Source organism: Anarhichas minor, unplaced genomic scaffold, assembly GCF_050575085.1.
Source record: "Anarhichas minor isolate MPS153535 unplaced genomic scaffold, ASM5057508v1 ptg000040l, whole genome shotgun sequence".
Classification (NCBI taxonomy): domain Eukaryota; kingdom Metazoa; phylum Chordata; class Actinopteri; order Perciformes; family Anarhichadidae; genus Anarhichas; species Anarhichas minor.
In genome coordinates, this window is record NW_027466486.1 from 6,073,760 (window position 1) to 6,098,341 (window position 24,582).

Here is a 24,582-nt window from a genome sequence, read left to right on the forward strand (position 1 = left end):
TTCCCCTTGGAAAAATGATTCTGTATGGCTGTATATTCAACTATAATAGGGGGTTAGGGACTGAAGTACATACTAATCTTCATCATAGTTTGCATTGTTAATTTGAGTAGGGTCAGCAGGATTACGAAAAAAACACCCGATTTTCTTGAAACTTGGTTGAAGGTTGTAGAATGAGCCGAAGGTCCAAATCACGAGGCGGATACACAGACACTTTTTTACTTTCATTAAGATAGTGAGATGGAGGATTTGTCCTTTCACTCTTCAAGAGCCCTTCTAGTTGTCATCACTATCAGAAAAAAACAAGTGAATGGTAAATATGAAGCTACAGCTATTTACATGTAGCTTTGCTTAGCATAACCTAGCTCAGTCAAAACTTTCCAGGCTAATTGAATTTCCCAGTTTCCAGTCTTTGAGCTAAGCTATTATGGCTGTGACTTGATATTTACTGTACAGACCTGATAGTGGTGTCGATTATCTCATCTAACTCATCGCAAGAAAACAAATAAGCGTATACTATTCTTTTAGCTGGCTAAAGGACACATCAAGTTTCCATCATGTATGTTTTCTTTAACTACAAAAAGGGAATGGTCTCTGGAGAGTTTGAACCCTCAAACAAAGCATGCTGGGAAGTCTGCTAATACATTGATCATGATTTCACCCAATTTATCATTTCTAGTCAGAATAACTAATAAATATTTATGATGTTTATACGTTTGAGATGCATCTGAGAACCAGAACTTTTAAGGAGAACTTTATTTTTTAATAAATGTATTTGATGAGAGATTAGTTGTTTCTGCTAATTTGCTGTATGATGTTTTACAGCGTATACAATATAATTCAACACGGTTACACAACACTTTACTCCAAACCGCATCTCACAGAAGCTACTTTCATGACCAAGACGAATCTCACATGTTGCTGTGGAATCTTTTCAATCCACACCCAAACCACGAGCAGCAAAATGTAACTTTTTTTTTACAGTGTAAGCCTCTATACCCAGCAATGGCACAGAACCTCTGGCAGTCATGCAGGGCACAACCACCAAAAAGCTCTGCTCTCTTGTTCCACTGCCAAGCCATAATAACAGCAATAAGGTTGGGGAGGCTCGTTAACCTTAATCTATAGGAATTACACTGTGGCACCAGGGAGAGGAGGATGTGTTGTGTTGTGTGTTTGTACATAGCCTGAATTAAACATTTACCACAGAGGGGGGGCTGGTGCTGCTTTGGCACAGAGAGTGAGAGTGGTAGTTCATGCAGTTCACAGTGCTGCATGGAGCCTCACCTGGACTGAAAATCACTCCACCACTGTTCACTGTCTGAAGCAAGAGTTCTTTGCTCTTTTTCTTTGCCTCTTCCTCCCCCATGTGGTTCGAATGCATTACTGCACACTTGCCTCAGCTGCTGATGAGCCAAACATATCAACAGTTAAATGTGTCACTGTTTATATGGGTTTAGATAAGTAAACAAAAAATTCCTATCGGTATATTATATATTAGAATTATGATAAAATGAAATGAAAGCTGGAGCCGCTGCTCATAAAGTAAGTTAGAAAGACGTTTTGGTTGCAATTTGTGACAAATTGAAGTTGGTGTTGTGATACTTAATTCAAGAGTGGATTAAAGTGTGTCTTTAATGCCCATAAGTGACATTCATGTCTTCCTATGTTGAGATAATGAATTATTATAGCTTAATATTACGTTGACACCATGAAAAATGTAACCGACTGTAATTCTAATTGTCTTTTATACTTAATTTTAGTTGTACACTTCAGAGCTCAACTCTTATTATAACTAACAATTTAAAATATATTCTGAAGGAAAATAAACAGATGTTCTATTTAGCAAATTATTGCTGTTTGCCTTATGTTCCCAGAGAGAAGCCATGTTTCAATGTAACGACGACACTCTATTGTTGGTGTCTTCCTCAGAAGGAAATAAAAAACAACTGTAAAACTCTGAGATTTCTTCAAAATGGGCAGGTTTTTCTTCTTCTTTTTGACACACAGGAAACAAAAAGGAGGTGGGGATGCTTGTTGCAACACGTGGGGATTTCCAAATCGTCTTTTGTGAGCAAGAGGCAAGCATCCGCTCATTCAGTGAGTGTAACTGTATTAAATAGCTGCTGAGGCATTCATAGCGTATACTTCTTGAGAGATATTAGAGGAGAAGAAGCAGTCTGGTAAGTCAAGATTTTATTGTAAGTCTTTTTCTAAAAAAAACAAAAGAAAAAAGAAGAAGTTAATATTTACTTAAGAGTTTCTTTATTTAAGTAAAACAAATAGTAAGGTAGACCTACCTTACACACTAAGGTTTAATGATAATATAAATAAATACACCTGTCAGTGTAACGCCATTCAGCACCACTACAAACTGCAGCCTCCAAAATGTTGATTAACCAATTCTAACCAAAACATTACAACCTTCATGGGTTGGATTTATATTGTATTAGACTTTGTTTTATCTGGATGTACCTAATAAACTGGTGACTGATTGTACTTCTTTTGACGATAAACAAACCCCAGAATGCTTTATGATGTTATATGTTTTGTCTCCCACAGACAGAAATGCTGCCCTCAACTACAGAGCAGGTTGCCGTAACCGGGACCTCTAGTCTGGGCTCTTCGGCTGGTAATGGCTCAGCCTTCCTGGACTCTGAGTTTCGTTATGTCCTCTTCCCAGTTGTCTACAGCATCATCTTCATCCTGGGCCTCTTCGCTAACCTCTACGTGCTGTTTGTCCTGCGCTGCCTCCGCGGTACCAGGGCCATGGGGGAAATCCGCATCTACATGACAAACTTGACCATCGCCGATCTCCTTTTTGTGAGTGCCCTTCCCTTCTGGATTGGCTATTACAGTCGGCAGGGTAACTGGGTCTACACAGACTTCATGTGCCGGCTGACTGGCTCGTTGTTCTTCATCAACACGTACTGCTCCATCCTCTTCCTCGGGGCCATCAGCGTCAACCGATACTGGGCAGTCACCCGGCCTCTGGATGTGGCCACCTCAGACCACAGACGTCGTGGGATCATCGTGTGCGTTGTCATCTGGGTTTTGACCCTGGCGCTGGCTATTCCATTTCTGGCATCTCCAGGGACCAACACTGATGAGAACAACGTCTCTCGCTGTTTCGAGGGCTACCACCATGGAACCGATTCACAGAAGAAAACAGTGGCTGCCACTCATTTTGCAATAATTGGAGTGTTTTTTGTGGTGTTTTTTCTGGTCGTGGTGTGTAATTTCCTTATTGCTCGAGCGTTGCTTTCTCAAAATCCTCCTCAGTCAGAGTTCCGGTCTGCAACGATCATATCCAGGAAGTCCCACAGGACCATGTCCTCCTCAACTAAAAGCCCCAGGGGGCTGAAACGGAGAGCTCTGCAGATGTTGTTTGCAGTGGTGGGAGTGTTTGCTCTGTGTTTCCTGCCTCACCATGTAATTCAAGGCTTCTGGACACTGGCGGTGTTGCAGATCACACAGGGCTGGGGCCACGTAGAGTGGGACCAGAAGACCCTTCAGGCTCTCAACGACGCACATCAGATCACTTTGCTTCTTATGGGCCTCAACTGCATTTTGGATCCTTTAATTTATTTCTTTGCCACACAGAAGTTCAGACGGTTCATCACAGCCCACATTAAACAGTTAGTGAAGAGAGAGGGGTGCTCACAGACGCTCACCTCAGAGGTCTCCATGGACAGCAGGAATCAGAGCCAGAGACTCCATAGTGAGCACCAGCAGCCCGAAATAAATTGATTTAAACAGATTTAATACTTGTACAAAAGTGTAGATATTTGTGTGAAAGACTTTCATGTTGCCCCTGTTTCAAGATTACATTTTCTTGCACCTCCAGAACGATAAGCAGTTTCAGTGTTGATGTAGTTTAGTGTCACCCTCAGAATTTGGGTTCACATACTCATTGTGACATTTTATTTACACACACATTGCACCAGTCCTTCCTGTGTGAAGAACAAGCTAAAAAGGAGAAGTTTTGCAAGCAAATTGCAAAATGGAGGACACTTTATCACTTTAGTGTGTGAAATGAACTGATAAAGCAGCAGACAAAATCATTTAAATCCTCCCGCAGGTGTTGTTCTGCATAAAGTGGGGCACTAAAACAGTGGAGAAGTCAAGGATAACAGCCATATATAGAGAGCTTAGTCATCTCTTTTTGGGTGTTCTCACTAGATTACACACACACTTCAGCTCAGTCGGCGTAATCGTCTCACCTGACATTTTATCAGTAAAATATGTGAGATTGTTGTCTCACATCAGATGAATTACAGGTATTTTGGGCTTTGCATGGACAAGTTCTATCTCATATTGTGAAACCATGTGACGGAAGTGATCATGCTTGAGCTACGTTTCACCTCTGGCATCCACTATTGCGTATATGTCACATGGTACAAATCCCATGATTCAGTGTGACAACACTTATTATTATTCACCTATCTACTGTATATGTATGATACCGTATTCTTACTGTGAGTTTACCTGCTGTTGTAAAACTGATTTGTGACGCATTTTATATTCAGTGTCTTTGGTTGTCTTGTATGTTCCTTAAATGTGTTTGTAATGTCATTTTAAACTTTCAGAAGGAAATGGTTTTACTCCACAGTCAACATTTGTGATTAGAATTGTATTTTATTGATATGATTGAAGAAAAATAAAAAGACAGTTTCGTACAAATCAACAAGCTAGGAGGCATCTCAGTCTGTGAACAAACATGAAAAAGAGAAGAATAAAGTACATGCTTTTTGAGACACAAATTACAGGTTTTATCAAAATTGTACAAACACAGACGAGGAATGGACTCTTGCTGTTTTGTGTGAACATTTTAACCATTTTTACCACATTCAGATTGTGTTCAATAATTTCTGTCAAATCAGATTACAGTAAATAAAAACAAATAGCAAACCTCATTATTCAGGTTAAAGGTGATGCTGAACAAAATGCTGTTTTTTGGTCTTTTTATTGCATATCTCCACATTCACATGAACGTTCATGATAGACTTGAGTACACATTGTCCTCGGTCACATCGGTGGGGTCGAGATCAGTGTAGTATTTGCTGGTGTTTGTAATTTATGTACACATCTCCGTCACTCTCAGTGTGTGGCAAACCTCCCCTGATAAGTACAAAAATGTCATCAGACTGTTAATATATGCACAGCCTTAAACCGCATGTGAACCAAATGCAAACACGAGTATAAACACATTTCTTTCCTGTAGAGACTTACTTTGGTGACTGTTCAGGTTCAGGAAAACCTTTAAGAAATCCAAGACATTAAAATTGTAGACAAATTTGGTTAAGATTTCACCAAGGTTTTTACAAGATTTTGACAGGAAATGCTTTTTTTTTTTTTACCTTTAGCTGCAATATTGCAGGTGGTCGATGTGGCGCCAAGTCTGTGCCAGCCCAGCCAAAAAAGAATAGCAAAGGCGATGATCAAGGCCAGGAGAGAAAAAAATAAGGCAGCTATTCCTAAATTCTCACTGACTGCTGTAAGTCAGGGAAAAAGCACAGAATTGCAGGAGAAAGATTTTAGTTGTTGGTCACAGACAAAAATAATAAACAGTTGAAAAAGCAAAAACAAAATGGCATTCTATCTTTGTGCATGACAAACTACTTTTTCATAGTTAGTTGTTCAAATATTGGACAGTATTAGCCGACTGTAGATATATCAATATCTGTGCATAAGTTGGTTTCAAATGCTTTGGCCAGAAACAGCTGTGAGAGTATTGAGAGTGAACAAAAACAGTTGTGGGCTGGACCGTTAACCAATGAGCTGAAAGACAAATTTGTGGTTTTGAGAAAACTGACTCTCGGCACGGCAGCGGTAAAGCCCGCTCTGCTCTGGCTTGGTAAGGGTGAGCTCTCCACCGTTTCCCACCACACGCCAAGTCTGATTTTCTAGGTGTTCCCAGGACTTGACAGAGACTTTCATGTTGAAAGCGTTGCAGAGCAGGTTGACTCTTTGACCTGCTGCAACTGGGTAGTCTGGTATGGCCACCAGCTGCAGAGAGAGCTTTCCAGAAGAGGAAAAAGGGTGCGGTGTACGGTCTGGTGAACACAAAATGAAGGATGATGGATGGAGGAAAGAAAGGAAGGGGAAGTGAGTAGATAAACAGTTACAGACACACTAGTGGCGTGGTTCTAGGGAGGGCAATGTCTGGTTTCTGTTGTGTTGGCCAGTCTATCCAGCAGACTTTGAAATTGAATTTGTAATCCCTCTTATTCACGCCTCTGACTGGCCTCCATGGCAATGGCAGCCAAGGCTCATGGGTATTGTAGTATTGAGACTCTTCTGCCATCCCAAAATTACGCACAAAACACAATTGCTCAAAACTAGATAATTAAAACTGGTGGCCGTAACATAAACCTATAGCATAGGGAAATCATTCGGGCGAGTCCCTGTGTTCGGTTGAAGATATCTTTAAAGAAAAAACTGAAATTGGAACCGAGTAGGGAAAAATACACATTACCAGAACTAGCAGCCACTCCCACTTATTAAACATTAGGATGTTAGCATTGTCATTGTGAGCATGTGAGCAGGCTAATATTAGCATTTAGCTCAAAATGCTGCTCGATAAAACAGAATAAACCCTCACAGAGCTGCCAGCATGGCTCTTGTTATTAATACTTTCATTTGATTGAAATTATTATATAATCACATTCTGTATTACCTTCAACAGCCGGTGCAGTATTTGTGGAGGTTGTTGTAGTCCATGTTGTAGTCTGGAATGTCACTGTATAGACAACAAGAAGCACAAATAAACATTAATAGTATATTTAAAAAACGATGTCCTGGATTCTGTTATTACATTTACTAATTCAAATGTCCTTACCTCTACTCTCACACAGACACCACAGGAGAGAAAAGTGAAGCAGCATGTTGTTTTGAGATGAACAAAAAGTAAACACCACACTCACTTCAGGCAAACAGGTACAAGAACCGATCAAATGTTATAATCAATGCACATAATAGTGGAGGAAGTATGAGACTGGGAAACATAAATATAAAGGAAGTTTCAAGTTCCTTTTATTTTTTTCACAAATATTAAACAAAACAACTGTGCAGAAATAATGAATAACATTCCCCTATTTGATATACAAGGAGAGCAGCAGAACGCAATGTGTCCAACTCCTATACCTAGGTATTGGAAATCTTGGCATTGCATTAAAACAATTACAGGCAAAGCTTAGCTTAACCAAACCAAAGGATAAGATCAACAGAAATATAAATGCACAAATGAGCATAAAGAAAATCATAATTAAACCTAATCTCACACTACCTTCAATTTGTAAAATTTAAAATATTAGCTCATTTCAATGGAAATGCGTTGTTACAGCTTGGATCCTTGTTTACTTCCTGTCAGCTGATTCACATAAACTTTGTCCCAATCCAGTGGCTGCATCCTTCTGAGGCTGCATTTGAAGACCAAATGTGCCACAAAGTAAAGTAAAGCTTATAAAGCGTTCAGTTACGCTAAGAGGTTCAAAGGCTGATTCATACCTTACAGAGATTGGCGAATGTATAGATCATTTTATTTCATATTATGTAAATAAATGGACCAAGGTGAACAAATGTAGACGGTTGTGAACCTAAAATATAATTTTCAAAGTCTAGTAATGTACAAACGAAATATCACTTTTAATGTCCAGAACAAACGTTTCTATTGATAACACAGCGAACCTTAAATTGTTTATTTTGCTATTTTAGCTGCTGTTGTTTGGTGGTGTGAAGGAAAATTTACTGTAACTTTTAGTTTTATTTTAGGAACTAGGTTCATACTGGGGGAATTGTCACCACTTAATTCAGCATGGAGGTAAGACAACAATATCCTATTTGTAATATCTCCATTTGATATGACCATCTAGGGGTGTCAAACTCAATCACAGAGAGGGACACAATTAAAAGTGGGACTACGTTGAGGGCCAAATAGTGTCAACATTTAAAAAACAGGATAGAAGGGATATTGGACAAAGTACAAAAAGAAATAGGCAAATATTTTATGCATATGTCCCAGAGCGCTGAAACATTACGAAGAAGCAATCAAACATGACCCCACCAACATGACCTACATCTTTATGGCTGCCAGTTCATTATTGTCTGGGGTTAAGTTCTGTGCTGTGGAAACCCTCAAGATTCTTTTTATTTTTAGTTATTGTGGATTTTTGTACTTTTTTACTTAGTTGATATTCTTTACTGTATATTACTTATCTATATTACTTGTTGCTCTTGTTTTTTACTCTGTATCTTGTGTGCACTGTCCACTTTGATGCTGTGATCCTGTAAATTTCCCCACTGCGGGACTAATAAAGGATTATCTTATTTTATCTTATCTTATCTTAAGATGGAGTGAAGGTGTGCATCAGTGAGACGACTCCTGTGTAGGGTTTTGTTCATCTTCATCACAGAGAAAAGCTGCTGACACAGGTATGTGCTTCCAAACATGCAGAGCATTTGAGCAGCATGTAGGCGGAGTTGAGGCATCGTTTCAGGGATGAAGCTTGGAAACAGAGTATTTGCCTTGACTGTGTCATTACGCTGGAGGTCCATCAGCTCCATTTGGATGTGCACAGGTGCTCTTTCCACGTCAACGGATTGCTGAGCAGTTCACATTTAAATTTCTGAGCTGCAATGTCGGCAAATCGTCGAATGAACTCCGTGCCAAGTGCGCCCAGTTTATCAGCAAAATGCGCAGTCGTGAACACAGCGGTGGAGACACGGTTTGGCAACACGGAAAGTGACCCGAGTTTCCTTTCTGCATCTGAGTCCCCCACAGGTGCAGCTTGGCTTGGAAAGCTCTCACTGCATCAAACATGTCTGTGATCACACGTCCTAGTCCCTGAAGCTGCAGCGGTTTAGCGCAGTGAGATGCTTCTGTGGTGTGGCGGGCCATGTTATCATAGACATATTTTCTTGCGTGCCGGATATAATTATACCGAGGGCCGGATTTGGCCCGCGGGCCTTGAGTTTATTAACATGTCTGGGTAACAAGGAAATGCACGTGCCTGCAGAAACCAGACCAAAGCGTATCTGAAGTTGCCAGGCAACCACTACCCAAAAAAAACAACACCGTGCGGTTACGTTTTGAGAGCTAGAATCAATGAGTTAGTGAGCAATATTGCTCTTGATTTTCAGCTTGGATACGCGTCATCATTGCACATGACCGGACCTGTGGATATGTCGAGGAAGAAGGAGGCTAAAAAAACACAAGGTTTCAGCCTGAAGCCCGCTATGAAGGTGATGTACAGCTTGTAGCTTATAGCTTGAGGATGTAGCTATAAATTGGATTTGCATAACTAACATTTTTCATCCTCTACATTGAGCTACCATTTGTCAAATGTGTCATGTTTTTACACATCATCTTTGTGGTATCTCTCATCATTTTTGTAAAATTGATTAGTCACACCAATTTGTTTGTCCTATAGAAGACAATTTATTATTTGTCTAATGTTCTTCACTCCCTCCCATTTGCTACCACCACCAATGAACCCCCCCCCCCCCCCCCCCCCCAACACACACAGAAATAGCAGCAGACACTGTGGTTGATGTCATTGGCTGTCAGTGGCGCAGTAATAGCACATGTCCAATATGGAAGGAGAGAAAAGATGATCCTAATAATGACTCTTGCGGTGCCTCTGGCTACAGGGCCAACACACACACACACACACACACGGCACTCACTATCTGTGTACACAGGCACATGTGTCTCCCTGAATTACTTTTAAGAAGAGGCAGTGGGAGTGATTCTATTCAATTCTGATTTCATAAAACACTCTCACTTGCTGTGTGTGTCTCATTCTGTTTATTTTACAGTTTTGCTCCCGTCTCTTCATTCCCATTTTCACCTTTGTGTCTGAGCAGGTGGAGGGTCCCCCGTCTGCAGGGGTTTTTCAACCGCGCCCTCTCGATCCAACCAACTTTCGCAAGATGTACGACCGCGGGGACTTCCCAATGCAAATGGATTATAACAGCAGAGGCCACCAAATCTTTTGGAAGGTACAGTAGGATCGCTGCCCTCTGGTAAAGAGTGACTAATATATGTGATTTTCTCACAGCGTTAACAAAAAAGCCAGGGTGCTAACTTTGCCATCAGGAAACGTTGTATGTCATAATGGCAATGGTGGTAGAATCTAAATAAAACAACATCAATCATCAAGGCTAGAAAATATATATTTTTTATTTACAATGATTTTTTACAACTACTGTTTGAATCCACCCTTCCTGTCAAATAGTTTTCATGAATTTGAAGACTCGATAGGTGCTGTGCATTTATCGTCATCATTATCAGCTCAGCTGAAGGGTAATGATGAGTTTCTCACATATTCACAGGTCCAATGTGGGCTGTTATCCTGTAGGAGGCAGTGCAGATCTGCTCACTTGTAGGCTCCACCTGTCTCACAGCACCAATCACAGAATCCATCAATCACAAAATATAGAAACTCAAGGCAGTCACAGATAAACACAGGGACTAACTGTGTATGTATTTGTGTGTACTGTACTGCATGTGTGTGTGTGTTTCAATACACAAGCCTCCACAGAGCCATTGGACTCCTGACTGGCACAGTTTGGGATGGATGCATTCTTCTAATCACCATGTTGCTTTATTTCTGCCACCACCTCTGATGCTGTTGTTTAATGAGCAGAAGCTCTCCTCAGACTTTTTCCTGGTCTATCTGCTTCTGTTGCTATCTGTCTGCTGTTGCAGAGACATGCAGGTCTGTGTCCCAAGGCTAATTGCTGCTACTTGGCTGAGTCTTTCTTTGCCCCACTCTCATTGACTCCTCGGACTCCAGGGGGATTCCCATAGGCACCCAAAGACAAACAAATCTGGGCGGACAATCAGTAACGGATGCAAGAGTTACCACTGAGTGCAGCCGCTGATTAAGATTCCTCGGGAATGTGTGTGTGCGCACTATGTAAGAGCGTGAGTATGTGAAGGTGTTTGCTGATTGTCTCCACTCCTTCAGTGCTAACTGGAATCTTCAGCCAGTCCCTAACTGCTTGTTTATGTGATTTGGATTAAGAGTATCACAGAGTTCAGAGGCATCTTCACAACAACACCAGATTAATGCTCGCAGGTAATTACTCCCACAACACCTCAGGTCTACATCAGGGTAGGTGAGAGCGTGTCTGTGCCTAAATGTGAGACCTGATCTACTGCAGTGTTAAATAAGCCTGTGCTATTATGAGTTAGCTTATATGTTTCTATACATTTCTCTATTTTACACAAACCATTAAACAGCTCTTTAAACTCCTGTACATATGCGTAATATAATGAAAAAGAGAAAAACATAAACTCGTATACTGTTAATGCCCGACAGTATAGCACACCAGAACACTTCACCATAACCTTAAATTAGGTGTTTTCAATTCCTCAATCCTCAATTTTAACTCAATGTTTCATTCTACGTTTGAATTATTTGTAATCCTCTTATTAATTACTGTATTAAATGACCAGCATTTTCCTATCCCAAAGTATAATCACACTGACCAATATTATCTCTAATGTATGTGACCCGGTGCACAAGACCCAGAATAAACTGGAACTAGAGACTGCTATACTGAAAATATAGATTTTATTGACAATGCGTGGCATAAAAGACTTGTCTCCACTCAACAAGTGGGGTTCAATAAAAGACCTCAACGCAGATCATAATAAAGGATGAATGAAGTAAATTATAAAAATACACAAATCAAAACAAATGAACAAGAAGAGAAAAGAAACATGGGGCTAAACTGCACCGCCAGGGAGGTCAGTGTAGAGTTATGCGTAAATAGAGGAATTTGTCACAAAATATGTAGGCGAATTATGAATAAACCACTGCACACAAACCAAAATCAAATCAAATTTAGGGGTCTGCCCTGCTTTGAAGTCTAGGCGGCTGAGCGAGGGCTGGGGACTTGAAAGCACCAAGCACCATCTGCCTGGGTGACATTTTAGCACAGACCAGCGTGACCCAGCAGGATGTTTGTGTGTGTATATATGTGTGTGTGTGTGTGTGTGTGTGTGTTTGTGTGGACAAGAGTGTCTCCTAATGGCTTCAGCTCTCCTCAAGGACTGCTGGCTGCCGGGGGCTATTTGCCTCCACACCAAAGGGATTTCCTTTCATTACATGAAAAACAGAATCACCCATTCAACCTCTAACCCCTCTCTCAACAATAGTGCCATTGGGATGCAGTGCTACAGCTGATACCCCTGTTGGACATCCACACTCTGTAGCTAGATCTAGTACAAACCAATATTGCATGAGCCATGGCTACATGCAACCTTTTATATGATTTTCAGAACACACACATGGCTCAAGGACAGCCTGCTTTGGGTCAGCTGTTCTTTGCAATCCAGTGTGCCTGAGTGGCTTTCCTCTGATGGCTTCACACACATGACTGACTTTACTTTAATGTGTCACACACTACCCACACACTCAGCCAAACATCAAAGCCGGCCCGTGGCCCGTATCTGGACGAATGTACGAATCTACCACCTGTGTGTGTGTGTGTGTGTGTGTGTGCGTGTGCCTTTTTGTCTGTCCTGTAAATGGTGTGAACAGGTGTTAACATGTCAGCCTACAAGATGCCACATGCCGCTGTGTCATGATCTCCTGAACAGCTGTACCCCCTCTGTCTTTGTATGTCTCTCTGGATCAAAGAAGCAGCTAATAATGCCCGGAATGTAAATAGTCATTTCTGTCCTCAGGTGGAGTTTGAGAAGCTGGACTACAACTACTACCTCCCTCTGTTCTTCGATGGCTTAACTGAGACTGATCATCCGTACAAGTTCCTCGCCTGTCAGGGAGTCCATGAGTTGCTGGACAACGGAGGCCCCAAGATCCTGCCCGTCATCCCCCAGCTCATCATCCCCGTCAGGAGTAAGTGTGGCCCGGGTGTCGACTCTCACGGTTTACAAATCACACACAGCACAGCTCCCTTCCCAAGTGACCCTGTGTGTGTTGATATCATTTCACCTTCACTGTGACCTCTGCCGCTGAGGGGAAAATGTGGTTATCTCAAGACTGAAGAAACGCCTTACAAATGCTGGTATTGTGTCAGCCTAACTACTCTTATAGTATTGATAACATATCTCCATAAAGCTCTAACAAATGCTAAGATCATAGCTATGACGTGAGGACATCTGCCACGTGCAACGTGGTGACGTGCCACATTTAACTGTGTTATCGTGGTGTGCCTCCTTACCTTTCCACACGGACACATTTCCACGTGCACACGCTCACACTCTCGCATGCTCACAAGTTGCCAGGCTGAAAGGTCAGGTCTCAGGTCAGAGAAGTCTATGACTAGCTATGTACTATAATCAGAATTTACAGGTAGTGTGGTAGCGAGAGCATTAGGTTTAGCTGAGCCTGTTTCAACAGACTGTATCAGTGCTTCAGGTTTCACTAAATTAGTATATAATTAGTTGCCATGTATCTGTGAGACAGTGCAGATACTCAGCACATTCATTTATTTTCTTCAAAACAAAAAGCAAAGAAAATACTTGATCAAAATACCTCCATTGGTCATTTTCTAGTGTTTCTTTTTTTGTCATCTTAAAAATGTAGCCTGATTCAGCTTTTTGGTTTCAGGCTTTCTACAACAACCTCTCAACTTCTTTTTCCTCTCTTTTTCTACATCTCTCTCTTACAGTCTGTCTTAGTTGCTAATCACAGTTATTTGCTAACCCTTTGCCCTCCGCCTGTCACATCTCTTCATCTCTCTCTCTCTGACATTTCTGTCTTTTGTTGTTTTACCCCCTTCCCTCTTTCTCTCTCTGAATTTGTCTCTCTTCATCTCTCCAGCCCTCCATCTCTCCCACCATCGTTCCCTTTTGTTCTCTCTATCAGTGGGAGATGGAGTTAAGTGCAGCTGTAGGCCAAATAGCCCAGTGATTGGCTCTCACTTACTCCTGTCTCCCCAGTGCATTTGAAATCACTGATTGCAGACGAGCCAGTCTACAGTAAATCAAAGCCAAGCTATAAAGGAAATGCTTTCAAGGGGAAGGTAGTGTGTGTGTGTGGGAGTTACGATTTATGTGTAATTTGTCTTATGTACCATATAATTGCGGTTGTCAGAATCACTCCACACTTACTGTACCTCCACCTGCCTGAACAAACAACCTGCAAATCAGATCTAAAAATGGACAGTTTTACCTTGTAGCCCCTTTTCACTGACTGACCTCTGCCTTCTGTCCTGCTCTTCAGAGGCCCTGAACACGAAGAACCATCAGGTGATGTGCATCATGCTGAAAGTCCTGAAACATCTGGTGGTGTCCGGTGACAACGTGGGAGAGGCTCTGGTGCCGTACTTCAGACAAATCCTCCCCATTTTCAGAATCTTCAAGGAGAAGAACAGTAAGTTTTTTTTTTTACGAGCCTGTGACAGGCAGTGAGACGTATTCATGTGTATTGTGTAGCCTGCGTTAAGACAGTGAATCTTGTGACTTCCTGGCAGAAAGCATCCTTATTTTCTCTGTAGATCCAGTGCATGTACCTGTCCCTGAATCCTTTTTTTCTCCTTTTCCTCCCACTTGACAGAGAAGCTCCATTTTGTCCTTTCTGCTGTCAGCCAGGCTGCATTGTATTGCATCCCGGCGCTGTTGAGGAGGAGTCCTTGCTTTCTCTGAAAGCCGTCACCTGGGTGACACCAAGACCTGGGAAGATTGCGTGTGTGTGTGCGCTTTATTCCTCTCTATATTTACCTCCCTCTGAAAAGTGTTTTGAGGCCCCAGTGCAATGCCATGAGATTGGCAGTTTGCTGTGTGCTGATAAAGTCACGATCCGCATATGTGTGTGTGTATGTGTGTGTGTGTGTTTAAGTGTTGTGGTGGAAAATTATTTTACCCGCTGTTGAGTCTTATTAAACTGAAATGAAGAATATCGTGAAACAGGAATTGTCTTTAAAGTATTTATTCTCTGGCCAGAGAAGAGGGGCAGTTGTACAGAGTCACTCAGAGTCTGTAGAAGTGTGCGCTACAGAAGTACAAATCATACAGAGTTATATACAATAGTTATCAAGGGTGGGGGCCTGTGTACTGGAACATCCTGTTTCAGGCCATGCAGGCCATGGTAGTAAAAGTATAAGAGGTGCTTTATCTGTGTCACAACAGACACACAGATATATACGTTTTATCCTTAAGGCATAGAACATCTGATATACAATACGTACTTGTTGTCCAACATGAAGAAGAAGAGGATATGGGTGCAGGCAGTCAGCTGCTGCACGGCTCACAAGTCTCATGATGCAAGCTTATGATAGACTGTTTCACAACAAGTATATAAAACAGTTCCACTCATAAGAATATAAGATACTCATAAGGATATCAAATTTCCATTAAACAAACAGCAAGATACATTTGAGCATGTATGCTAACACAAAGGGTGAAGATCTACTGAGTTCAGAGCAAACGTACAAGCACTTAAGCATTTACACAATATATTGAAGTAGAAATAAGTAGAAATGTACCATTACAGTGTGCCTGCTGCTGAAAGGGAGGAAGAAGGAAGGAGTTGAGGTTGGACACCTCAGGAATTTTTTTTCAATAGCATTGCAGCGTGGCCACAGGTGGTGCTCTGTGAGCCTTGACATCAAGCTCACAGTCTGCGATGACCCCGACTGAGCCTAAATATCTTTGTTTTTCTCATGCTGTCTGTCTGACTCTGTTTCCTCGTCCCCAGACATTGGAGATGACGAGTACGGCGAGGGGGGAGAGAACATCGGTCAACTGATCGGTGAGACTCTGGAGCTGTTTGAGCGCCACGGAGGAAGGGATGCCTTCCTAAAAATCAAATACATGGTGCCCACCTACCAGTCCTGCATGACCAAATGAGGAGGGGGATTGTTGACTTTAGTCCTTCTGTATCTGCCTCCAACTGTTATCTCATCCCTTTCTGTATCCTAGCCCTGACCCGAGTCCTCTCTTCCGCTCCACTTTGCCGAGCTCAAACCCGCTCCTCCTGCCTCTCTACTCTTTTTTATATATACTGTATATTCTGTTCAACCCATATTAAATTCATTGCAATTCATTCTTTGTGTATCTGTGTATTTATCACTATCACTTGTTAATACAAATGCAAGCTTGACGGAGCAAATTTGCCTCATTGAAATACAGGGATAGTTCATTTTTTTATTGCTCTAGTGATTTATTTAGCTCGCTGATGAGGAATCCTTGATGCACGCTGACTTTATTTCAATCAGATGAACAATGTAACACTTTAACAATGTATGAAAACATAGATTTGAAAATTCCATTGATTTGCAGTGAGCTGCACAACAAAAGCTACACAAAGTTATGAATGAAAACCCAAAACACACTCAGCAATAAAGACTAACTTTACCTTTAGCTGGTCCACCCCCGGGACAGAAAAAGTTCATCCACATATTCTGAGACACAACCAGAGAGTTGGAGGACACAGGGGGAATTGCGTTTTTTGTTTCCCCCCCTTTCCCTAAATCACTTTCTTCGGTCCTTTCCTCTCGGATATTCCCCTCCCTGGTCCGTTTGAGATCAAACCATCACATTCCACCGCGTCCTTAACAATGAAAAAAGGTGGGTTTTCCTTTACTGCTGCCGGAGGACCCACCCCTCGGGATGACTCTGCCCAGTCTGACCGCAGAGAGAACGCCCTTCCCGGCTGCGAGGTCCCGCCCCTCTTTCCCACATAACATAGGCAAGTCTGGCCGGTGGGGAGGAACGACTCTAAAGAGAGGTTGTGTGTATTTTAATATACTCTGAGTTAATCTCTCTCCTACTTTCTCGCTCTACACACACATATTTTTGAATTTAACAGCATAAGATCATTATAACACTTCCTGGTATACCATGATCCTCCACAACACTTCCATAGCACTATCTTTGTAATACAATGTGGATATAGCATTAAGAACTAATTTACCTCAAGATTCCCATTGTATATCACAGGATGGGTCCCTATTGCAATATTAAGAAGTAGTGATACAGGAATTAAGTGCCGAAAGTATCATTAAATAAACTCAAAGAGTATCACCTGTGGCAATGTTACAGCAGTCTTAAATTATGCAAAACGGATGAAAACACTGATAAAATGACTAAAAACGTATTTTCCAGTAGCATAGACATTTTATAAATCCCCATTGAATTGTTATAGAGCTGTTTTGGGGGTGTTATGTGCACTGTGATGTCCATAAATATCCAGGAACTGCAAACTGACCACCACAAAAATGCTGATTATTCTGCATATGCTTATAAATGTGCAAATGCCACAATTAAAGTTATGCAACATTTATGGTGTCAGGTTCAGACATGCAAGTGGCATTGCCGTGTTGAGGTTTTAGAGTAGAATTTAAGTCAAGAGGTTCTCCAAGTTTCCATTACGAAGCAGCCTCAAATGTTTGCAACAAAGACCCTGGCCCCATTTTTGACAACAAGACAATTTGAAGAACCCTCAGGTTCTCTGGATCTGGTAAATGTGACTTGATATAGACTAAATGTTTTCCTAAAGGCAGTTAATTCTCTGATGCTAAAGGTCAAGACAGACACACGGATCAATCTGTGTTGTCTCTCAGTGCAACCTCTCTACTAACGCTGTACACCTGGTTTCAACTGGTGTCATTTCGTGTGCTATCTGCAGTCATTCAGAGTGATAACTGTAACAGAAGCCCATTGTTTACTCCAATGTATCATTTCTAGTCAGAATAACTAATAACTGTTTATGATGTTTATACGTTTGAGATGCATCTGAGAACCAGAACTTTTAAGGATAATTTTATTTTTTAATAAATGTATTTGATGAGAGATTAGTTGTTTCTGCTAATTTGCTGTATGATGTTTCACAGCGTATACAATAGAATTCAACACGGTTACACAACACTGTACTCCAAAACCGCATCTCACATAAACTGCTTTCATGACCAAGACAAATGCAAGTGCTGCTTTGAACTACACAGAGCGTGAGAGTGGTAGTTCATGCAGTTCACAGTGATGCATGGAGCCTCACCTGGACAATCGATCCACCACTGTTCACTGTTGTTCTTTGCTGTTTGTCTTTGCCTCTTCCTCCCCCATGTGGTTAGAATGCATTACTGCACACTTGCCTCAGCTGCTGATGAGCCAAACATATCAACAGTTGAATGTGTCACTGTTTATATGGGTTTAGATAAGTAAACAAAAAAGTTCTATAGGTATATTATATATTTGTAGGTACCTATCCAGCTCAATATACAATACATTCCGAGACAAAAATCATTTTATAGTGCGCTAACATCCGCTGGAGGCATGGTGACAATACAGTGGGTGTTGATGTGTCCTTTAAAAAGTAAAAGAGCCCCACAAAATGTATTTGCACGTCCCTGATGGACTATATAACCAACAATGAAGGCATGCTAATGACAATACATTTATCATCAAACTAATCTGACGCTTCATTTTCATCATTCAGACTATTAGCTGCAATCATGACTCATTGAAGAGGTAGGACTTGTTCAGACAGCCTTTAAATGAAGTACAAGCGTAAATAATTCAATGTTTAATATGGGAGATAAAGAGAAATGAAAGCTGGAGCCACTGCTCATAAAGTTAGAAAGACTTTTTGGTTGCAATTTGTGACAAATTGAAGTTGGTGTTGTGATACTTAATTCTAGCGTGGATTCAAGTGTCTTTAATGGCCATAAGTGACTTTAAAGTGACATTCATGTCTTCCTATGTTGTGATAACGAATTATTATAGCATAATAATACATTGACACCATGAAAAATGTAACCGACTATAATTACAATTTTCTTTTATACTTTATTTTAGTGGTGAACTTCAGAGCTCAACTCTTATTATAACTAACGATTTCAAATATATTCTCAAGGAAAACAACAATTCTATTAAAGCAAATTATTGCTATTTGCCTATTTGCTATTGCTATTTGCCTTATGTTCCAAGCCACGTTTCAAGTTAACGATGCCACTCTATTGTTGGTGTCTTCCTCAGAATATTTAAAACATGTTTTTATGACGATGGAAATAAAAACCAAATGTAAAATATTTCTTCAAAATGGCAGGTTTTTTTTTTCTTCTTTTTGTCGGACAGGAACACACACAGCAAAATAAGGAGGTCGGGATGCTTGTTGCAACACGTGGGGATTTCCATTCACACCTCCTTCGTCTTGAACTTTGAAGTAATTTGTCAGCAAGACGCAAGCATCCGCTCATTCAGTGGGTGTAACTGTATTAAATAGCTGCTGAGGCATTCATAGCGTATACGTCTTGAGAGATATTAGAGGAGAAGAAGCAGTCTGGTAAGTCAAGATTTTATTGTAAGTCTTTTTCAAAAAAAAACAAAAGAAAAAAGAAGAAGTTAATATTTACTTAAGAGTTTCTTTATTTAAGTAAAACAAATAGTAAGGTAGACCTACCTTACACACTAAGGTTTAATGATAATATAAATAAATACACCTGTCAGTATAACGCCATTCAGCACCACCACAAACTGCAGCCTCCAAAATGTTGATTAACCAATTCTAACCAAAACATTACAACCTTCATGGGTTGGATTTATATTGTATTAGACTTTGTTTTATCTGGATGTACCTAATAAACTGGTGACTGATTGTACTTCTTTTGACGATAAACAAACCCCAGAATGCTTTATGATGTTATATGTTTTGTCTCCCACAGACAGAAATGCTGCCCTCAACTACAGAGCAGGTTGCCGTAACCGGGACCTCTAGTCTGGGCTCTTCGGCTGGTAATGGCTCAGCCTTCCTGGACTCTGAGTTTCGTTATGTCCTCTTCCCAGTTGTCTACAGCATCATCTTCATCCTGGGCCTCTTCGCTAACCTCTACGTGCTGTTTGTCCTGCGCTGCCTCCGCGGTACCAGGGCCATGGGGGAAATCCGCATCTACATGACAAACTTGACCATCGCCGATCTCCTTTTTGTGAGTGCCCTTCCCTTCTGGATTGGCTATTACAGTCTGCATGGTAACTGGGTCTACACAGACTTCATGTGCCGGCTGACTGGCTCGTTGTTCTTCATCAACACGTACTGCTCCATCCTCTTCCTCGGGGCCATCAGCGTCAACCGATACTGGGCAGTCACCCGGCCTCTGGATGTGGCCACCTCAGACCACAGACGTCGTGGGATCATCGTGTGCGTTGTCATCTGGGTTTTGACCCTGGCGATGGCTATTCCATTTCTGGCATCTCCACAGACCAACACTGATGAGAACAACGTCACTCGCTGTTTCGAGGGCTACCACCATGGAACCGATTCACAGAAGAAAACAGTGGCTGCCACTCATTTTGCAATAATTGGAGTGTTTTTTGTGGTGTTTTTTCTGGTCGTGGTGTGTAATTTCCTTATTGCTCGAGCGTTGCTTTCTCAAAATCCTCCTCAGTCAGAGTTCCGGTCTGCAACGATCATATCCAGGAAGTCCCACAGGACCATGTCCTCCTCAACTAAAAGCCCCAGGGGGCTGAAACGGAGAGCTCTGCAGATGTTGTTTGCAGTGGTGGGAGTGTTTGCTCTGTGTTTCCTGCCTCACCATGTAATTCAAGGCTTCTGGACACTGGCGGTGTTGCAGATCACACAGGGCTGGGGCCACGTAGAGTTGGACCAGAAGACCCTTCAGGCACTCAACGACGCACATCAGATCACTTTGCTTCTTATGGGCCTCAACTGCATTTTGGATCCTTTAATTTATTACTTTGCCACACAGAAGTTCAGACGGTTCATCACAGCCCACATTAAACAGTTAGTGAAGAGAGAGGGGTGCTCACAGACGCTCAGAGGTCTCCATGGACAGCAGGAATCAGAGCCAGAGACTCCATAGTGAGCACCAGCAGCCCGAAATAAATTGATTTAAACAGATTTAATACTTGTACAAAAGTGTAGATATTTGTTACGTGTGCGTGAAAGACTTTCATGTTGCCCCTGTTTCAAGATTACATTTTCTTGCACCTCCAGAACTATAAGCAGTTTCAGTGTTGATGTAGTTTAGTGTCACCCTCAGAATTTCATGTCGTTTCACACACTTATTTTGACACTTTATTTTCACACACTATAATTGTACCAGTCCTTCCTGTGTGAAGAAGTTTTGCAAGCAGAAGTACATCAGCAAATCGAGTATGGCTCTGAAAATTCTGCGGGAGGACAGTTCATCACTTTAGTGTGTGAAATGAACTGATAAAGCAGCAGACAAAATTATTTAAATCCTCCCGCAGGTGTTGTTCTGCATGAAGTGGGACACTAAAACAGTAGAGAAGTCAAGGATAACAGCCATATATAGAGAGCTTAGTCATCTCTTTTTGGTTGTTCTCACTAGATTACACACGAGCGTGTTCAGCTCAGTCGGCGTAATCGTCTCCCCTGACATTTCATTAGTAAAATATGTGAGATTGTTGTCTCACATCAGATGAATTACAGGTTTTTTGGGTGCTTTGGTGCTTTGGTCCTTTGAGTGCTTTGAGGCGGCGGAGGGGCTCGCGGCAGCTCCCGCGTGCCGAACGGTACGTGCTTTCACGTCGGAGTCAAAACACCAGAAAAGTCTCCAACAACACCAGAAAAAGTAGCTCGATTTGTCGCTCGTAGCTTTTGACAAAAAAAGTCGCTATGAGGGTTTGGAAAGTCGCCAGATTTAGCGAGAAAGTCGCCAAGTTGGCAACACTGATGTCACATGGTACAAATCCCATGATTCAGTGTGACAACACTTATTATTATTCACTCTACTGTATATGTATGACACCGTATTCTTACTGTGAGTTTACCTGCTGTTGTAAAACTGATTTGTGACGCATTTTATATTCAGTGTCTTTGGTTGTCTTGTATGTTCCTCAAATACACTGTAATGTCATTTTAAACTTTCAGAAGGAAATGGTTTTACTCCACAGTCAACATTTGTGATTAGAATTGTATTCTATTGATATGATTGAAGAAAAATAAAAAGACAGTTTCGTACAAATCAACAAGCTAGGAGGCATCTCAGTCTGTGAACAAACATGAAAAAGAGAAGAATAAAGTACATGCTTTTTGTGACACAAATTACAGGTTTTATCAAAATTGTACAAACACAGACAAGGAATGGACTCTTGCTGTTTTGTGTGAACATGTTAACTATTTTTACCACATTCAGATTGTGTTCAATAACTTGTGTCAAATCAGATTACAGTAAATAAAAACAAATAGCAAACCTCATCATTCAGGTTAAAGGTGATGCTGAGCTCTTTCTGCAGGTATTTTTCTGCTGAACAAAATGCTGTTTTTTGGTCTTTTTATTGCATATCTCCACATTCACATGAACGTTCATGATAGACTTGAGTACACATTGTCCTCGGTCACATCGGTGGGGTCGAGATCAGTGTAGTCTTGGCTGGTGTTTGTGTAATTTATGTACACATCTCCGTCACTCTCAGTGTGTGGCAAACCTCCCCTGATAAGTACAAAAATGTCATCAGACTGTTAATATATGCACAGCCTTAAACCGCATGTGAACCAAATGCAAACACGAGTATAAACACATTTCTTTCCTGTAGAGACTTACTTTGGTGACTGTTCAGGTCCAGGAAAACCTTTAAGAAATCCAAGACATTCAAATTGTCCACAGAACAGAATTTGGTTAAGATTTCACCAAGGTTTTTACAAGATTTTGACAGGAAATGCTTTTTTTTTTACCTTTAGCTGCAATGTTGGAGGTGGTCGATGTGGCGCCAAGTCTGTGCCAGCCCAGCCAAAAAAGAATAGCAAAGGCGATGATCAAGGCCAGGAGAGAAAAAAATAAGGCAGCTATTCCTAAATTCTCACTGACTGCTGTAAGTCAGGGAAAAAGCACAGAATTGCAGGAGAAAGATTTTAGTTGTTGGTCACAGACAAAAATAATAAACAGTTGAAAAAGCAAAAACAAAATGGCATTCTATCTTTGTGCATGACAAACTACTTTTTCATAGTTAGTTGTTCAAATATTGGACAGTATTAGCCGACTGTAGATATATCAATATCTGTGCATAAGTTGGTTTCAAATGCTTTGGCCAGAAACAGCTGTGAGAGTATTGAGAGTGAACAAAAACAGTTGTGGGCTGGACCGTTAATTAACCAATGAGCTGAAAGACAAATTAAAGCTTAGTAGAGCTGAGGGGAACTGCAGAATTAAAACCGACCACCAACCTGTTGTATGCATGGAGATGATAAAGACTGTGTGGTTTTGAGAAAACTGACTCTCGGCACGGCAGCGGTAAAGCCCGCTCTGCTCTGGCTTGGTAAGGGTGAGCTCTCCACCGTTTCCCACCACACGCCAAGTCTGATTTTCTAGGTGTTCCCAGGACTTGACAGAGACTTTCATGTTGAAAGCGTTGCAGAGCAGGTTGACTCTTTGACCTGCTGCAACTGGGTAGTCTGGTATGGCCACCAGCTGCAGAGAGAGCTTTCCAGAAGAGGAAAAAGGGTGCGGTGTACGGTCTGGTGAACACAAAATGAAGGATGATGGATGGAGGAAAGAAAGGAAGGGGAAGTGAGTAGATAAACAGTTACAGACACACTAGTGGCGTGGTTCTAGGGAGGGCAATGTCTGGTTTCTGTTGTGTTGGCCAGTCTATCCAGCAGACTTTGAAATTGAATTTGTAATCCCTCTTATTCACGCCTCTGACTGGCCTCCATGGCAATGGCAGCCAAGGCTCATGGGTATTGTAGTATTGAGACTCTTCTGCCATCCCAAAATTACGCACAAAACACAATTGCTCAAAACTAGATAATTAAAACTGGTGGCCGTAACATAAACCTATAGCATAGGGAAATCATTCGGGCGAGTCCCTGTGTTCGGTTGAAGATATCTTTAAAGAAAAAACTGAAATTGGAACCGAGTAGGGAAAAATACACATTACCAGAACTAGCAGCCACTCCCACTTATTAAACATTAGGATGTTAGCATTGTCATTGTGAGCATGTGAGCAGGCTAATATTAGCATTTAGCTCAAAATGCTGCTCGATAAAACAGAATAAACCCTCACAGAGCTGCCGGCATGGCTCTTGTTATTAATACTTTCATTTGATTGAAATTATTATATAATCACATTCTGTATTACCTTCAACAGCCGGTGCAGTATTTGTGGAGGTTGTTGTAGTCCATGTTGTAGTCTGGAATGTCACTGTATAGACAACAAGAAGCACAAATAAACATTAATAGTATATTTAAAAAACGATGTCCTGGATTCTGTTATTACATTTACTAATTCAAATGTCCTTACCTGTACTCTCACACAGACACCACAGGAGAGAAAAGTGAAGCAGCATGTTGTTTTGAGATGAACAAAAAGTAAACACCACACTCACTTCAGGCAAACAGGTACAAGAACCGATCAAATGTTATAATGAATGCACAGGCAAGAGTGGAGGAAGTATGAGACTGGGAAACATAAATATAAAGGAAGTTTCAAGTTCCTTTTTTTTTTTTTTTACAATAATGAATAACTTTCTCCAATTTGATATACAAGGAAAGCAGCAGACCGTAATGTGTCCAACTCCTATAACTAGGTATTGGAAATCTTGGCATTGCATTAAAACAATTATAAGGTACACAGGAAGCAGAACAAAATAGTCAAAAATAAGCAAAGGAAAAACTATTAATACATACAAA

The 24,582-nt window shown here is 41.2% G+C and overlaps 4 protein-coding genes across 5 annotated transcripts; 3 read left to right on the plus strand and 1 right to left on the minus strand.

Moving 5' to 3' along the window:
• Positions 1-2,087: 2,087 nt before the first annotated feature.
• LOC142968645 (platelet-activating factor receptor-like) lies at positions 2,088-4,687 on the plus strand. Its single transcript, XM_076108622.1, has 2 exons — positions 2,088-2,180; positions 2,560-4,687. The coding sequence occupies exon 2, from the start codon at positions 2,566-2,568 to the stop codon at positions 3,745-3,747; it is 1,182 nt and encodes a 393-aa protein (XP_075964737.1). The 5' UTR covers positions 2,088-2,180; positions 2,560-2,565; the 3' UTR covers positions 3,748-4,687.
• A 4,493-nt stretch (positions 4,688-9,180) lies between these two features.
• On the plus strand, positions 9,181-15,940 carry LOC142968459 (parkin coregulated gene protein-like). The gene is made up of 6 exons (XM_076108325.1): positions 9,181-9,240; positions 9,862-9,999; positions 12,698-12,869; positions 14,199-14,348; positions 15,048-15,065; positions 15,681-15,940. Exons 1-6 carry the CDS (start codon positions 9,181-9,183, stop codon positions 15,821-15,823), a joined length of 681 nt encoding a protein of 226 aa, XP_075964440.1. The 3' UTR covers positions 15,824-15,940.
• A 3,288-nt stretch (positions 15,941-19,228) lies between these two features.
• Positions 19,229-22,204, plus strand: LOC142968224 (platelet-activating factor receptor-like). Its single transcript, XM_076108023.1, has 2 exons — positions 19,229-19,256; positions 19,636-22,204. Exon 2 carries the CDS (start codon positions 19,642-19,644, stop codon positions 20,788-20,790), a length of 1,149 nt encoding a protein of 382 aa, XP_075964138.1. The 5' UTR covers positions 19,229-19,256; positions 19,636-19,641; the 3' UTR covers positions 20,791-22,204.
• On the minus strand, positions 21,856-24,304 carry LOC142968684 (uncharacterized). Of its 2 annotated transcripts, none has more exons than XM_076108664.1 (6): positions 24,194-24,304; positions 24,032-24,094; positions 23,118-23,408; positions 22,629-22,763; positions 22,498-22,525; positions 21,856-22,386 (listed from the first exon to the last, which is right to left on the minus strand). In XM_076108664.1, the coding sequence occupies exons 1-6, from the start codon at positions 24,237-24,239 to the stop codon at positions 22,260-22,262; spliced, it is 690 nt and encodes a 229-aa protein (XP_075964779.1). In that variant the 5' UTR covers positions 24,240-24,304; the 3' UTR covers positions 21,856-22,259. The 2 variants fall into 2 exon arrangements, with proteins under 2 accessions (XP_075964779.1, XP_075964778.1); XM_076108663.1 differs by having other exon boundaries at positions 22,498-22,536; positions 22,628-22,763.
• Between the last annotated feature and the right edge of the window lie 278 nt (positions 24,305-24,582).

Bases quoted from the DNA above. Each gene is read 5' to 3' on its own strand.
- LOC142968645 (XM_076108622.1), top strand. From the start codon at position 2,566: ATGCTGCCCTCAACTACAGAGCAGGTTGCCGTAACCGGGACCTCTAGT.
- LOC142968459 (XM_076108325.1), top strand. From the start codon at position 9,181: ATGTCGAGGAAGAAGGAGGCTAAAAAAACACAAGGTTTCAGCCTGAAG. The intron at 9,241-9,861 runs GTGATGTACAGC...TTTGTGTCTGAG, and splicing joins GCCTGAAGCCCGCTATGAAG to CAGGTGGAGGGTCCCCCGTC. The intron at 12,870-14,198 runs GTAAGTGTGGCC...CCTGCTCTTCAG, and splicing joins GCTCATCATCCCCGTCAGGA to AGGCCCTGAACACGAAGAAC.
- LOC142968224 (XM_076108023.1), top strand. From the start codon at position 19,642: ATGCTGCCCTCAACTACAGAGCAGGTTGCCGTAACCGGGACCTCTAGT.
- LOC142968684 (XM_076108663.1), bottom strand. From the start codon at position 24,239: ATGCTGCTTCACTTTTCTCTCCTGTGGTGTCTGTGTGAGAGTACAG. The intron at 23,409-24,031 runs GTAATACAGAAT...TGTGTTCACCAG, and splicing joins TACTGCACCGGCTGTTGAAG to ACCGTACACCGCACCCTTTT. The intron at 22,537-22,627 runs TAAAAAAAAAAG...TGAATGTCTTGG, and splicing joins TCCAACATTGCAGCTAAAGG to ATTTCTTAAAGGTTTTCCTG.